This window comes from Mercurialis annua, linkage group LG3, assembly GCF_937616625.2.
Source record: "Mercurialis annua linkage group LG3, ddMerAnnu1.2, whole genome shotgun sequence".
Lineage (NCBI taxonomy): Eukaryota > Viridiplantae > Streptophyta > Magnoliopsida > Malpighiales > Euphorbiaceae > Mercurialis > Mercurialis annua.
The window spans coordinates 60,057,469-60,075,127 of NC_065572.1; the positions used below are offsets into that span (position 1 = coordinate 60,057,469).

Here is a 17,659-nt window from a genome sequence, read left to right on the forward strand (position 1 = left end):
GGACTAGCACAAATTATACGTCGGAATTAAATAATCCAAAGCAACACAAAAATACCCAAAAGGTAATAAAGTCCAATTAATATAAGTCTATTGAGTTCTCGCTTTAAAATCCAATTTATAAATATTATTTCATAAACTTTAAATAATAATTAATTTCCAAATAGTGGGTTAGCCGAGTTACCAATAACTACCAAGCTAAACACACTTGTCGGGTGACCCAAGTCTAACCCGACTCAACACGTTTATCAAATATAAACTCGAGTTTATATTTATAAAATAATTCGATAAAATAATAATCCATTTTAAAAACGGAACTCAATAACTTGAATTTTGAGTATTCCAAGTTACAACCCAAAAATCTAACCATTTTAAGTTTATAAAAGTTTAGGGACTAAACTGTACTTTAGCTAGTTAGGGGTTAAACTGTACTTTTTCCAATTAGGGACTAAATTGTACTTTTAACCAATTTGATATTGAAAATCAAATTAATTACTTTTGTTTATAATTAATACAAAATATAACGTTACTAATCAAAAACTTAATTTAAATAAGTTTTAAAATGTTTAGGGGCACTTTTAAACTCAAAAACTCAATATAATTACCCGAGTAATTATATTATCTTTAATTACAAACAATAATTACTTATAAGTTTACCAATCAAATCAAACCATTGTAAAAGTTATTATCAAACAAATGCTAACAATCTAACTTAAGGATTTAATTGATTTAAGCAACACATTTTTGGTGACCATACACGGCAATTGACCATCTTCAACATTTCAAACTCAGGAAACCCGCCCAACATGAACAAAACATTAATCTCCATTCTTTTAGCTACTGAAGCTAATTCATGACCTTAAGCCATTGGTTTTAAACTATAATATCATCATTTTTGAATTAACCAACACCCTAATCATAACTAAAACCCATTCTCAGTAGCATTTAAATCAAAGAAACGGTAAGGCATGATACAACGACGAACGGTACGACGAACAACACATCGGATATCATCGCTCAAGCAAAACCGTAACCCAACAAATAAAGGATGTTAATTATCACCTAGGTTATCAAATCATGGCTCAAAACAAAGAAAAGCTTCGGCAGTAACTACATCAACATGAAACAGTTTATAATAACCTTTAATACGGAAACCGTACGGCGATTGAAACGAGATCGATAACGTACCGTTCAACAAAAACGAGGTGGGGAATCGAAGGTATGTGAGTCTAGAACGCTTGAGATCGAACGGTTTTGATTTCGATCTAAAAACGAGCAAGAACGATCAAAAATACGGAATTGCCGCTTTGAACATAAACTGAATTCAAATGAATTAAGAAGCTTACCGGATTAGCAACTTTGAGAGATGATTTCAACAGCGTTCCTTAGCGAAAATGAATGTTAAAGGTGGCTAGGGTTTGCTTGTAGTGAGGAGAATAGATTAGGTTTAAAAGTTTTGTATTTAAGTAGGTCGATTAGGTTAGAAATGATTGACGAAAGTGCCCCCTCGCAAGGCTAGGAGAGACCAGCAGATTTAGGGCAATTCTCGTTCGAGAATTGCCATTCTCGAACGAGACTAGCTGAATTTAGCTAGGGTCTCGTTCAAGAATGGAATTCTCGAACGAGACTGGCCTCAAATGGCACAGGTCTCGTTCGAGACCTGTGTTTGGGCCGAAAGAAATTTGGCCCATGGGCCAAACCCCCATGGGCAACCAAAACTATATAGGGCTAAAATCAAACCCAATTTAAACCCTATACGCAAACCAAACGATCTACGATACCGAGATCGATTCAAATTATTTCCGCAACTTAATAATAAAAAATTTAAAAATTCCCGGGATATTACATGTCTAAAAATCAGCTTTCTATTATTGGCTTGATTGAAATAAAAAAAGAGACAGTGGATGAATTTTTAATTAATCGTCTTTGGCCTTCGAACGATTTCGGGTATTGCTTCTCTCCTTCCATTGGAGCTTCGGGTGGGTTATGTTGTATCTGGAACTCGACTGTTTTGTCTCCTACTCGAGTAGTCACTTATGCTCGATGGATTAGTATTGATTTTGAGCTTTCTTCAATCCAATTCAAGTTCATATTAGTTTATGGCTGTTCAGCGGCAGCATATAGGCTCTCTTTATGGGCAGATTTATCTTCAGAACTTCAGACGGACAGAATTTGCTTTATGATTGGGGATTTTAATGAGATCTTACATCCGGAAGAGAGATGGAATTTTACGGGTTATACTCCAGGAATGCATCAATTTATGGAGTTTGTTCAGTCTTGTAATGTGATGGAGGCTTCGTTAAGTGGTCGGTACTTCACTTGGCAAAAAAGTAACTCGCGATCAAAGATTGATAGATGTTTTTTGTCCCCTGCAATTTTTTCTCTATGGCCCAGCTTTGATCTAAAAGCTCTTCCCAGAAGCTTTTCAGATCATGTTCCTCTGCTGTTAGCTCAGCTACTTCTACTGAATGGGGAACGAAACCATTCAAATCGATCAATGCTTGGTGGAACGATTCTTCTTTTTATATCTTGATTTTGGAGTCTTGGAAAGTTATATTTGTCAATAATTCGGGGAGTAATCTAGTGGTCAAATTGAGAGAGTTTCGAATCATAATCAGAGAGTGGAATAAGAATGTCTTTGGTAATCTGAATACCAAATTTGAGCAACTCCAACAGGAGATACACACGCTTGAGGCAAACATGGATGAAGGTACAGATTTGGATTCGGCAAGATGGGCTGATTTGCATTCTGAATTTTATGATGTCTCAAAACAGTTAGAATCTTTATGGCACCAAAATCAAGACTGAATTGGAACCTATATGGCGACAAGAACACAAAATTCTTCCACACCATTGCTGCGATTACTCTCGAAGTAACTTCATTACCGAAATTACAGTTGACAACCAAACTTTTTCTTCCCCAGATGAGGTAAAGCTTAATATTCAGGCATTCTATAAGAATTTGTTCAGGAAACACTACCCGATCAATTTCTCCATGGCCAAACAGTCTATCATAGTCCTCAGTCAAACTCAAGCGGCCGAGTTGGTTAAAGAATTATCGGAGAGTGAAATTTTTGCTGCTTTATCAGATTTCGACGATAATAAAGCTCCAGGTCCGGATGGGTTCAACTTCTACTTCTACAAAAGAGCTTGGCCTATTTTAAAACAAGACTTTCTTAACTTGTTTGATAAATTCTTTAAAACAGGATTTTTTCCACACAGGTTAAACACATCTTTTTTGGTTCTAATTCCAAAGATGAAGGGTGCTTCGGATATTAAAGATTTTCGGTCGATTAGTTTGATCAATGGAGTCTTCAAGCTTCTCTCCAGTTAGCTAACAGGTTATCTCCTATTCTTCCTTTAATTATTTCAGAGAACCAATTTGGTTTTATTAAAGGGAGAAATATTCATGATTGTCACATGATCGCTTCAGAATTGATTCACTTAGTCAACAAAAGGAAAGATCAAGTTTTTCTAATTAAACTTGATTTTAAAAAGGCCTTCGATTCTATTTCTTGGGATTTCGTTCTTCAGATGCTAAATAGAATGAATTTTGATCCAGTCTGGATTAAGTGGATTACTTTTTTTTTTGGCTCCGCCCAATTATCGGTATTGATCAATGGCGGTCCCTCTAAAAATTTTAATATGGGTAGAGGAGTCAGACAGGGAGATCCAATATCTCCGATGCTTTTTGTCTTGGCAGTTGAAGGGCTCAAGGCAATTTTTTCAAACACTAGCAGTTTGGGTTTGATTGATGGGATTCACGTTGAAAATTACGCTGAACCAGTTTCTATCCTGCAGTTTGCGGATGATACTTTGTTGTTCATTCCGAATGACTTGGGGATGATTAGAAACCTTCTGCGGATTCTTCGTTGCTTCGAATTAATTTCGGGTTTACAAATCAACTATCAAAAATCGGCAGTTATAGGTTTGAACGTTGATGATGCCTCTTTGAACGCAGCTGTTCACATTCTTTAATGCAAGATTGATTTCCTTCCTTTCACATACTTAGGCTTACCTTTGGGCTCTAAGTCGATTAAGGCTGATCTGTGGCAACCAATTGTGAATAATTTTTCTTCTCAGCTAGCAAGTTGGAAAGGCAACTTACTTTCGCCTGCGGGAAGACTCGTATTGATAAAATCAGTCCTTAGCAGCTTACCAGTATACTTTTCATGTTCCTTTTCAGTTCCACACTCCGTGATTAATAATCTTGAGCGATGTATGCAAAGATTTCTTTGGAATGGGTCAGTTGATCGCATGGGTTTCAGTAAAGTTGCTTGGACTGACTTTTGTTTGCCGATTGATAAAGGAGGCTTGAACATAAATCCGCTGCGTTTTAAAAATCAATCTTTGCTGCTCAAATGGATATGGAAATTAAGAACGACTAGCAAGATAACCCTTTGGTTTTCGGTAATCTCATGCAGCTCGGATATCTCAGATTGGAGGGATTTGGAAACTATTAATCTTGGAAAATTATCTCACATGTGGCGGGGAATATACACTGCTTGTGTTAAAAATAATCATATTTGGGATGCTTTTAAAGGAGAGTTGACAGCTAATTTGGGTAATGGAGTTAACATCGATTTTTGGCAAGATAACTGGACTGGAGACTTGTCTATTTCTACTGCATTTCCGAGATTATTCAGTTTGGCAAAGGATAATCGAATTTCAGTTATGAAAGCATATAGTGTGGAGCAAAATTCTTTTTGTCTTCGATGGAATAGAAATCTTCGAATAGGAGATCAGCAGCTCCTTCAACAGCTTCAAGACCAAATTGCTTCTTTCGTTCCAGATGTGGAAAGAAATGATCGATTATGTTGGAATAAAAAGGATTCCTAAACTCCGGCAGCTTTCAGGCAGTACATTCAGCAGCGGTCAAACATTTCGGTTCACAGAAACAACAGGTCGTCTTCTGCAGCTGCTCACAGTTCATCGCTTCAGCATTCAACTCATCTGGATTGCACATTTTTCTGGAAATTCAGAATTCCTCCAAAGTTTCACATCTTCTTTTGGCTTTTGATGAGGGACATGATCTCCTCCAATGCTGCACTTGTTCGTAGAGGTATTTTAAGTTTAGAAAATATCAGCTGCTCATTATGTTCTTTCGACGAAACAAGCCTCCACATTATCATGCACTGTCGTTATACATGGTTGACGTGGACTAAATTGCTTCGCATGTGTGACATCCATTCGGCCTTACCCTTTCATGTGCTTGAATTTTTTTAGCTTTTGGACATCTCTTTCCGTCAAAAGATATCGGGTTCTATGGCAAACAATTTGGTTCTTTTGCGTTTGGGAACTTTGGAAAGCTAGAAATAAAATGGTATTTCAGAATTTGATTGTTGAAGTGGATCAGGTTATCTTCATGTCGGTTTGCAAAGCGGTGGAGTTTCACAAGGACAACAATCGAAATTTTTCATATTCCGGAATCGATGTTCATAGAAACTTAATTTTCTTTTGTAATTTTCATTGAGCTTTGCCTTTTAAAGGCTTTTGCCAATCACGTTTTGTGATTGAGCTAATATATCTACCATTTATTAAAAAAAAATTGCATTTTAAAATTTATGTACACATATACCTAAAGGATCCTTTAAGAATACTTTATTTTGTACACATTTACATATATATAATAGTTTTAAGGAATTGGTTAGTTATCCAGTGAATTTTAAAGTTTTGATATCATTGACCGATTTGTACATATATATAAAAAAAAATTAAATTAAAAATTTCAGCATTTATTTCATTAAGTAAACTTTTACATAACTATCCGAGAAAAGGTATAAAATATTGGCACGAAAATATAATTTCCCGAGACATTAAAAAAACAATTTATAAAAATATTGAATTAAAAATACACAAAACATACACCAAAAAATACATAAAATACAAAAAAAAAAACAACTCTTATAATATGCTCATATATAACAGTCAACAAAAATGAGCAATTTACTAGTTAATAGTGAGCATACCACGTGTTGACCGTCAGTCAGATAATTTTCCGGCCAAAACTCCAACTTTTGTCAGACTAATGCGATGTAATTTTTAGTATTTTATAAATGCAGTATTTTATAAATAAAAATTAAAAATATTTAAATGGTCAAATATTAAGTGTAACTTTTAAAAATTGACAGTTTTTTGTAAATAAATTTTATCAGATGGCGAATGATGTACTTTCTTTGTTTTTGATAGTACATATTAATCTCAATTTAACCTATTCAATTAAATTAAAAATTACTTCGAATATTAAGCGGAAATATGCAGTTAAAATTTCTATTGAAAAAATTATATTTTTAGTTTCTTAATTTTTTATCAAAATAATTTTATAGTTTATATTTAATTATAATATATTACAATTTATTCATAAATTCTGTTTTGACTTTTGTATTCTCTATTAATGTTACTAACTATAAAATAGATATATATGTAATTTCTTAGTACGCATACTATCATAATCAATAATTAATAATGTTAATTTTTTATATAATTATTAAAAATTAAAAATTTCATCATTAAAACATACTTAATAAAAACATTATTATTTCTTAGTAAATAAAGTTATTGAACAAATTAATAAATTCACGCTTAATTTTTTAGTGATTATTATATTCATTATTTAAAATAAAAAAAAAATAATTTAATAATTCTTAAATTGCAGTATTAATTATCACTTAATTGAATATAAAAATTAAACATGAACTTGATCTTTAAAAATTTATTCTTATTTTTAATAAATAATTAATGTTTTTAAAACATATAGTAACTAATAACAAATGAACAAATGGTCAACGCGCCCTCTAAATTGTGACACGGGATCATCTAACTCAATTTATACGTTTTTGAGCAACTAACCCTAAAACTCTTTATTTTTGGATTAAATAACCCAATAATTTATATTTTATTTTCAAAAAATAGATTTAAGATAATTATATCGTAACAATTAGGGAAGTATATTATTTTTTTGCATCTCTCATCTCCGATTTGTATTTTATGCGTTTTAAAAATACAATTAAGAAGAGTTTTGGGGTTAATTGCTCAAAAAAGTATAAATTGGGTTAGATGATTCCGTGTCACAAGTTTAGGGGGCGCGTTGATCCTTTGTTCAATAACAAATGAACTATAACTCAAATGGTTTAAGTGCTGAACATCAAATTGCTAGATCGTGAGTTTAAATCCTCCCACAATCGCTTCCATTCACTAATTATAAAAAAATATAACTAATGATATTTAAAAATGTAAATAACTATGTTAAGAATATAATGAAAATTGAAAAAAAAAACTAATTTGACTATTTTGTTTTTATTTTTTAAAATAAATTTTGTATATGTTTGTAGGACGTAAAGAATGCAAGTAAACAAATCATACTTGATTGAATGTCTCGTTGATTTATGAAACTAGTATTGCACTAATGAATTTATATTTTCATCCAGAATTAAATTAATGACCCAGTTCAGATATTAATCTGTAGAATATAAAGTTATATTTTCATGAAAAATGAATTATACTCTCTTTTTTCATAAAGATAAAAATATAGATTTTCTTCACGAGAAAAATGTTAGTTCAATATAGTTAAGTTATTAATGACTCCAGAGATCCGATTGGTAATTTGGTACGAATCTGCACAGATCCGTAAGTGGTTTTACTGACGAGCCGGATCACCGGTAAAAAGTAGATAATGGAAATAGCAAAAGTGAAACTTTGGTATTTAGGCTCGAATTCACTCTGATGCTAAGTTAGTGGGGGTATTGAATAAGAGTAATAAATATATCCAAAAATGCAAAAGAGTGAAACTATTACTCTTTTATAAGCTTTGTCACGTGGCCTTCCTCTCTTTAGCAACGGACTTTTGGATTTTTAGTGTTCCATCATTAATCTCCCCCTGCAATTCACGTCGGCTAGGTATATAGGTTCTTCTCCTTGCAATTTAAATTCGCCAGAATTTTAGACGTGTTTTCAGATTTAGGCATTCGTCCAAATCCGGAAATCACGTCTAAGACTCGGAAGAGCTTGCGTAGTAGGCTATTTTCCACATGTCGTTATTTGCTCCTTTCAAATTTCATTGTTGCTTATGGTGATATGGAACATATTCTTATAGATGTGTTCAAACTCCGAAGGTATTTGTGAGTTTAGGTGAGTTTCTAAATCTAGAAATGACCTCCAAAGTTCAAAGAGATCTAAAAGTTATTCGTGACATTTTATTGTCAGGTTACCGTTTCTCGAGTCTTGGAGATAATTCGGGTTTGAACGTTGCCCTAACCCCAAAGTTACCTTGAAGACCTGGAAAAGTAACCAGGTTTCTTCATATGTTGCTTTTGCTTTCTTCCGTTGCTCAATATTGTTTTCCTGATGTTTTTGTTTATTACTACTTCTTGATTGCTGTTTTTCTGATTTCTGAGGTAACTTGGAGTTCGGTTGTCATCCATAGCCTGAAATTACCTTAAAAATCAGTAAACACGTTTGACGCGCATATTACTCGATCTGGACTGGCATTTGAGGCAAGTATCAGGTACTCCTAAGCATACATCTAACATTAGAGGTTTCTAGCAAGTAGGCATAAGTCTGACTAGTTTGGATTGATTACATGCACAAAGCCTAAACCAGATGTATAAGTGTAATTTATTGATTTTATGAGGTGAGTCTTGAAAAACCTAAACAATCGTTACTACATTTTTATATTAGTCCTACGATGTCTAAGTGATGGGCTGAAATTGTATTAATGGGCTAATTTTAGGTGATTAGTCATTTAACCGGTTATTATTTGATTTGAAATGCTTTTGGACAGTGATAAACATTGTCGGCATGCTCAGGGGCAGTTGGATATACATACAAGGTTAGAAATACTTTTTAACCTCGTTGATTTTGAGTGTCTGGCACTCGCGCGGGTTTTGACCATTGGTCTGCTCAGAATGGGCTCTCGGTCAGATCACGAGAGTTGTGCGTCTTATCGATCCGGTTCTACTGGTTTAAACCGGCGACAATTTCGAGTTCCGGTTAGCCCGAAATTTGCTCTGGAAGTTACTAGTTTGCTAGGCCTTAGGATCGTGGGCCCAGTCTGTACACTATGTTACATGTTTGGACTTTTGGGTTTGTTTTACAGATATGACCGTTATAATACAGAATATGATTCTACATTAAATTATCTACGTATGGGTTCAAATTGGGCCTTATTTGGAGTGCGGATAAGCCCGGAAACATATTTTGAAGTTCGGATCACGTCTGAAAGAATCTCGAAGCGAATTTAGGGAGCTAAGGAGCCATGAACACGGCGCCCGTTTGATCTGGCGGCACCGTCAGTTCATAGTGGCGGCGCATCAACTTATTCCGGCGGCACCGGCGGCTTCAGTGGCAGCGGCGGCGGTGCGTTGGCAGATTCAAAGGTCGTTTTGTTTTACTTCATTCTCAATCGTTTCAACTCCGTGCAAAAGTAGTCAAAATCGCATCAAATCAAACAAGGAATCCAAATATGGCATAATCAAAGTGCTTAAAGCTCATTTAAGGATGATGTGGTAGACGGGGTAATACCTAAAAATTTCTCATATATCACATCTTTTTTCTTTCACATATATGCAACACAGAGACATGCACTCTCTCTCTAACACATATTTAAATATTCTAAATACTTTTAAAATATTGATTATTACTGTTGTTATTATTATTATTATTATTATTATTATTATTATTATTATTATTATTATATTTTTAAAAATAAAATTTAATAAGTAATTTTTATTTAAATATATTATTATATTTACTATTTATTAGGTTTGACTATTTAATTTAACAATTACTATTTATAAAAAACTTTGAAAAAATTATATTTTTACTCATACAATAAAATTATTTTATATACATCTACATATTACTCAATTATAATTATACTTCACATATTTAATTGTTGATTTTATTAACATATTTCATCATATTTTTAATTTATAAAACTTGATTATATGATTTTTTTTTTATTAATTATAATTTACTAAAACAATAGTATCATTTTTTTCTATCGTATGTAGTAATTATTCTATATACTCTTAATATTGATAATTAGTAATTATATTTTATAAAATAAAAATTAAAATATAATTTTATTTAAATATTATTAAATTTTATTTTTGATATATATTTTTGATTTAAATTATCTATATTTGTTAAAATAAAGAAACCAGAGCTAACTCTATTAAAATGGTCAAACTATGGACCCCAACAAATCTTGTTTGATTTCTGATCCAATTTCAAAAATGTTGATATTTTTAATATTTTTAAGGTTTAATTTCTTAAAAAATCTCCACCTTACATTTTTTTTTCGTTTATATCCTGACTTTGTAAAAACACCATTTGTACCCAATTTTTAGTTTTTATGTTTCATCCCTATCCAAAAGCATTAAATTGTACTCTTTTCATTTAAAACAATCTTTTATTTTTAACTTATATACTCCCTCCGGTGCATAATATCTGTCGCATTTTGACTTTGGCAGAAGAACTAAAAAAATAATTAATATGTCTTAATTTGTAAACATTTTTACTAAGTTAACCCCATATTGAAACTTGTTTATATTTATAACTACCATTTTTATTTGTTTATTGTATTCTTTCAATAAATTAATAGGAGTATTACCTCAAAAAAAAAAAAATTAATAGGAGTAAACATGGAAAAATAGCAATCAATGCTCTATTGATATTATAACATGACAAATATTATGAACCAAAAAAATTTCTCAAACGCGACAAATATTATGAACCGGAGGGAGTACTAATTAGATATTAATGTTATTAATAGTACACAAATATCATCTTCTTCAAAAAATTAAAAATAATAATAATTTTTTTTAATTTGTTTAAAAATATTTTCGAATTTTTTTTAATTTTTTTAATTTTTTAAAAAATATTTCCGACAAAAAAATTAAAAATAATAATAAATGTTTTTAATTTTTTTAGTATTTTATAAAATTAAAAAAAAATTAATTAATTATTTGGATGTATTTGATTATTTTTTAAGTTGAAGGATTTATTTGTATTTTTAAAAATAGAGAAAAGTATGTTTTAAACTCTTTTCCAAATGAAAAGAGTACAATTTAATGCTTTTGGGTAGGGATGGAACATAAAAATCCAAAATTGGGTACAAATGGTGTTTTCATAAGATCAGGGTATAAACGAAAAAAAAGTATAAGGTAGTTTTTTTTTAAGGAATTAAGCCTATTTTTAAAATACATTATTATGGATGAAATGATTTAAAAAATAAAAATTATTAATTTAATGCATTTCATAAGAACATATAGAAACCATTTGAACCCTGATTTTGAATATGTTGGATCAAGTCCCATTTGAACCCTAATTTTGAGTTTGAAAATCAATTTAAATAGCCTAATCATGTTTATTAGTATGTAGGAACATATAAAAACCATCCCGGGTCAAATCGGAGCTTTCTAGCGAGAATCAAAAAATGTAGGAACATATAAAAACCATCCCGGGTCAAATCAGAGCTTTCTAGCGAGAATCAAAAAATCGACTTTTTGACTAGTTATAATAGCTTTTCGCGTCCGAGATGCTTTTGGCAACGCAGGAGGCGTGATACATGTATCTCCAGCGTGATACATCTCATCACGGCGCGCGACAAATGGGGCACTACACAATGGATCTCGGACGAGATCAATATGATCGTTGGAGGTCTGACAGCTCTTTCTGAGCACCCCAACCAGAGGATGACATCTGGGCTTCTCCCATTGATACATCTCTGACTTTTGAATATCACGGGCGCGATATGGTGCTTTTCATCACAACTTTGAGTTTTCTTCTAGAAGACTCATGAGCTTTTTGATGGGGTTATAAATACCCCTTGTCTACAACATTTATTTGATTAGACACTCTATCAACAACCAAAGATTACAAGCATTCAATTTCTTTTATCTAAATATTTATTGTGCATCAATTTGTATTGATTGTTTTTCTTTTCTTTGTTGATTAGCAATTGTTTGATTAATCATTTATTGTTTGTAGGTTTGTGATTAGTCTTGAAAAATGGCTTTGTAATTTTGAGATTAACTCTAAAAAATCTCTTTGTAATAGTTAGTGTTTAGCTTTAAAACACATTGTTAGTAGATTATAAAAATCTCGATTTTTGATTGAGTAGTGGAGTAGAATCGACTTTAGATTCGAACAACTCTAAATCGCTTGTGTCTTTCTTCGATCTCTAAACCTAATACACCTTATTCACCCCCCTTAGCCCTATAAGATAGCATTTGGGATTTCAAATAAAAATAAATTTTTAAAATTTTAAAATATTAGTTATATTATTTTGTTAGTGATAAAAATGTAAATGTTTTTTGACAATTCAAATAATATTCTATTAATATCAAGCAGTTAAAAGTGTAAGAATTTAAAAAAGTATAATCTTTTCTAATAATCTGACATAGAACAAGAATCAAAGTCTTGTTTGTAGATCGCCTCACAAAATCAAAATCAAAATTATATTACTGCTTTACCATCGTAAGTATTCATTTCTTCGCTGTCTAACAGAAGACTCACTAAAACTTCATAAAATATAACAAACAAATCTTTCGATGTAGAAAGGACAACAAACCTTTCGATATAAAAAAGACAACAAAACTTTAAAAAAATAAAGACAATCACCATAACAAAAAGTATCAAAAACAAAAAAAACTTATAAACCTCTAAACAATTTCATCTTCAGTAAGCTCTTAATTTATCTCTGATTTTTGATTCGATATATATTGATATGATGTGTCTCATCGAATAATTTACCAACAAAACAAAAAAGATGAAAAAGGAGTCGGTTATTTATTTTATTATATGTAAATAAAGCAATAAAAAAAAGGAATGGCTATCGCCAACGGTAAAAATCCACCATTGATAGCAACCGAAGCGAAAAGTAAAAAGAAAATTCTTAGCGGTTAGGATTTTCCATTTTAAAAGAAAAATGACAGATATGTAAAGAACAAAGGTTTAACGCGCCCCTTAAACTTGTGTCACGGAGTCATCTAACCCAATTTATATTTTTTTGAGCAACTAATCCCATAACTTTTCATTTTTGGATCAAAAAACTCCATAATTTATATTTTTATTTTAAAAAATAGATTTAGAATAATTATATCACAACAATTAGGAAAGTATTTAATTACTTTTTTATATCTCTAACCTCCGATTTATATTTTACGCGTTTTTAAAATATAATTATGGAATTATTTGATCTAAAAATGAAAAGTTTTTGAGTTAATTATTTAAAAAAGTATAAATTAAGTTAGATGATTTCGCGTCACAAGTTCATGGGACACGTTGACCTTTTTGTTGGATATGAAAATGTAAATTTTTTTGGGACGATGACAAAAGTACCTAAAATTTTAAAAATATTTACAAAAGTACCTGTAAAGTTTTTTTATTTACAAAAATACGACTGATTTAAAATTAATTACAAAAGTACCAAAAAATGAAAATTAATTACAAAAGTACGATTTGTATAATGTCGGTATAATTATGGTATAATTTTGGAATATTAAAACTATAAATCAGATAATTTAAAAATAATATTTGGTTTATCATTGGTATAATTTCAGTATATTTTCGGTATATCGATTATAAATTTTATATATATTTTCTAGTTGATAACATGTATATTTTGTTTTATATGTATTTTTCATTATAGTTGGTAATGAACTAGAGAATTTGTATATTGTTGGTATAATTTTAGTATATTGTTAGGTTAATATTTAGTATGCGATGTGGTGTAATGTTGATGTAATAATAAATTTCAGTATATTTTGATGTGTACACTCTTGGTATACTGTTGGTATAATTTTGGCATATTATTAATTTAATTTTTAGTATACGATTTGATGTAATTTTGGTAAATTTTTATTTAATATTAATAAAATCTCAGAAGTATAATGTTGGTATAATTTTGGTATAATGTTAATATAATGTTGATATAATGTCAGTTTATTAGTATACTGACATTATACTCATAATATACACCGTATGTTTGATATTATTTTTTATTTTTTTGTACTTTTGTAAATATTATTAAGATTTTTGTAAATGAAAAAAGTCAACATGTAGTTTTATAATTATTTTCAATTTTTTGGTAAATGGTGTAAATAAGCTGAGCAAAATTGGTCTTGACCTTTTGTTCTTTCTTGCAAGTCTTCTCCAAAAGACCATTATGAAGAATCAATATCCACCTAATTAAATATTAGTTCCTCTTCTCCAATCAATTCTTCAACTTGTAGCTCTTAGTTTCTCACTTTACTACACTTAATACACTTCACCTCACTAATTTAAAATCATCACCACTTTTACTTTAAACAAAAATACCAGTCTCTGTTTCTTCAATTTCTCATCAATAACAAGATTACATCAAAAAAACCATGAAAAAAATCCAAGAACCACCCACAATCTTAATCCTCACACTGCTCCCTCTACTAATCTTGTTATCCACAGCAACCAAATCTGAGTCAAGAACCCTCCAACAAACCTGCTCATCATCATGTGGAGACATCAAAATCAGCCACCCATTTCGCCTAAACACTGATCCACCATCTTGTGGCGATCCAGACTACGAAATTTCATGCAACAGCAACAAACCCATCATACAGTTCCATTCAGGGAAGTACTTAGTGTTACAAATTTCTTATGAAAAACATGTAATTCGGTTGGTTGATGTTAACTTAGCCAATGGAAGCTGTAATCTTCCTTATGTGTCGGTTTCAGTTGAGGAAATGAGCGGTGATAGTCGTTATATAGGATTAGTTTCGAGTACTTTTACGAGTTTTGTTAATTGTTCGAGTAAATTTAATGATCAAGCTTATAGGGAAGTTCCTTGTGTGAGTGGTAATGGGTCTTTTGTTTATGTTAGTTATAGTACTTATGTAATTTCTGATCTTGGAGGCTCTTGTTCTTTTGTTTCTAGGGTTCCTAGTGTTTATCAGAATGTTTTGTACCCTTCGTATGGAAGTATTTTGCAGTTGATGGCTTTAGGGTTTGATCTTGAATGGTCCGTCGAGTGCCGGGATTGTTTGGCAGATGGTGGTTTTTGTAGTTTGAGCTCGATGGGTTCGCCTAATGTGTATCAGTGTCGTTATTATTCAGGTTTGTATGTTTTTTTCTTTTAATTTGCTAAATTAGCATAGAGACTTTGTTTATCGAGTGCCTATACAGTGTTCTTGGTAGAACGGATACGGAAACAGGACACTTAGATATGGACACACTGAAACGGTGTTATTTTAAGGTTTCCTAACTTAAAAATAAAGTTTCGTGTCCAAATCGCCTAAGTGTCAGACATGTTTTTAAAAGGAAAAACATTGATGAATGAAGTGTCTTTGCTACCTGGATTATGTTGTTTTAGTTATTGAGTTTGTTGTAATGAAGTTGTGCAGGAATTGATTTTGATCCATTGACTGTGTTTGGTTGTGTTATGTGCAGGAATTTATGTACCTGTTGTAATCACACTTATCCTTGGTGCTATTTGGAATGTTTTGTTAGGTAAATTCTCCGGATTGAAACTCAATTACTTGTTAATGTCGGTAATTTTGATTAAAATCTGATAAATTTTCTATATTTGTCTCTTTCAGGAATTAATTTAATTGCAAGATTCGTGCTTGCTCCGATAGTCATAATTGGATTTCTGGTTCATAAACATAAAACGCAGAAGAAGATGGATGGTAACACGGAGATTGTCTTATCCAATGAACGATCCTTGGAGCCCAGAAGGTACTCCTACTCTGATATTATTGCAATTACTAATAATTTTAAAGATAGATTAGGGAAAGGTGGCTTTGGGATAGTGTATAAGGGACAGCTTCCTGATGGTCTTTTAGTTGCTGTTAAAATGCTTAATGACTCCAAGTTCAATGATGAGGACTTCATCAATGAAGTCTCCACAATCGGTAAAATTCGTCATGTCAATGTAGTCCAATTAGTCGGGTTTTGTTCTGAGGGGTCATACCGTGCTCTTCTTATTGAGTATATGGCTGGTGGATCTCTTGATAAGTATATACTACAAAGAGGAGCAGAAATCCAGCCATTGAGTTGGGAAAATCTCCTTCGAATTGCTATAGGGACAGCGCGAGGGATTGAGCATCTACATGTGGGGTGTGAAGTATGCATTTTGCATTTCGATATCAAGCCTCATAATGTCTTGCTAGACCATCATCTCGTCCCGAAAGTTTCCGATTTCAGTCTCGCAAAATTTTACCCTAAGGAAGACGATTTTGTGTCTATTAGTACTACAAGAGGAACTATGGGGTATATCGCTCCCGAATTGCTTTCGAAGAGCCTTGGAGATGTTTCATGCAAATCAGATGTCTATAGTTTTGGAATGTTGTTATTGGAAATTGTTCGAGGAAGAAGCAGAAATAACGCAATAGGAAATTCTTCGGGCAAAGTGTATTTCCCTTCGTGGGTTTATGACCAGCTAAATGAGGGAAGAAACTTAGAGCTTGAGAATGTTAGTGAAACCGAGGCTGCAATAGCAAAGAAATTATGTATAGTTGGGCTGTTGTGCATTCAAAAGAATTCTTCAGATCGTCCATTGATGACTCGAGTGGTGGAAATGTTAGAAGGGAGCATTGTTAATCTGCAACTGCCTCCTAGTTCACTGTCTTTTCCTGATCATGTTGCTGGAGAAGGGCCAGAGTCGGATTCTTTGACAGAGTTGTTAATATCGGAGACGGCGGAGCAAAGCTAAATTAGAAGTAATAATTAGTTTTCTTGTACATTTGCTTCAGCCTTCAACAGAGTTGTTCATACCGAGTCTGCGTGATTAGGTTGCAATTTTTCTCTGTTTCAGAGTCTTGAATGTTTTATCTTTTAATATGTAGAATGCCACATCTGCATAAATTCATAAAATTTATCTTTTAGAATTAGTACGTAGAATGTTAATTATGCATAAATTGGTAGACATTTTCAAAATATGTAAAGTTATAGGAAATACATCAAAATTTCACATTCAAGGAATTCTTATGACATGACCAGAATTCATCCTGAAAAGAACCCATTACACATTCTCGTGCAGTTGCAGATATGAATTAAGAATATCTCTGAGGCTCTGTTGATGATTTTTCTTTTTTTTTTGAGATAAAAATTTCTATTAATCAAAAGCTGATTGATCAGCCAATACATAGAATTTGATAATCGGAAGGACATGCCCCAACCAATTAGATAAACTAAAATAGTCATATGCTACCACATGAGATTTTCTATTAAAACAACATTTATGCATCTCAATTAAGCTAAAGTAGTCATTTGCTATCAAACTGATAATATTACAAAGCAAAGAGTTGTTGTTGAAGGCATCCATTACAACCTTTAAAATAAAGGGAATTAGATTAGCTTCGCTTGCCATGATAATATTAACTTTAATCGCACGACTGCTACAGCTAGCAGCTATAACTTCATCGTTAAAGTACTTAATCACATCTTCTGTGACATATCTCTTCTCTTGAACATTAAAGACATCATCGATATTGACGCAAAACATACCGATATTTGGTGAAATCCGTCGTAAGATGGTGGCTCTAACTGTTTTAGAGATCCAAGTCGCTTGCATCGCAAAAAACAATTTCATCTCTAACGATGAAAAAAAACTACTCTTAATTTCGATTAGATCAGATCTAATGAAATTAAGATACTAGAATAGAAAATAATTTCTAGATCT

At 31.8% G+C, this 17,659-nt stretch overlaps 2 protein-coding genes across 2 annotated transcripts; both read left to right on the forward strand.

Annotated features, from left to right (window-relative positions):
* Nucleotides 1–1,843: 1,843 nt before the first annotated feature.
* On the forward strand, nucleotides 1,844–8,267 carry LOC126672777 (uncharacterized). The gene is made up of 11 exons (XM_050366729.1): nucleotides 1,844–2,442; nucleotides 2,616–2,707; nucleotides 2,773–2,926; nucleotides 2,968–3,110; nucleotides 3,204–3,326; nucleotides 3,371–3,889; nucleotides 4,010–4,813; nucleotides 4,916–5,059; nucleotides 5,224–5,320; nucleotides 7,329–7,331; nucleotides 8,090–8,267. The coding sequence occupies exons 1-11, from the start codon at nucleotides 1,844–1,846 to the stop codon at nucleotides 8,265–8,267; spliced, it is 2,856 nt and encodes a 951-aa protein (XP_050222686.1).
* A 5,869-nt stretch (nucleotides 8,268–14,136) lies between these two features.
* On the forward strand, nucleotides 14,137–16,868 carry LOC126674209 (LEAF RUST 10 DISEASE-RESISTANCE LOCUS RECEPTOR-LIKE PROTEIN KINASE-like 2.5). Its single transcript, XM_050368623.2, has 3 exons — nucleotides 14,137–15,093; nucleotides 15,427–15,486; nucleotides 15,576–16,868. The coding sequence occupies exons 1-3, from the start codon at nucleotides 14,373–14,375 to the stop codon at nucleotides 16,688–16,690; spliced, it is 1,896 nt and encodes a 631-aa protein (XP_050224580.1). The 5' UTR covers nucleotides 14,137–14,372; the 3' UTR covers nucleotides 16,691–16,868.
* Nucleotides 16,869–17,659: the final 791 nt, after the last annotated feature.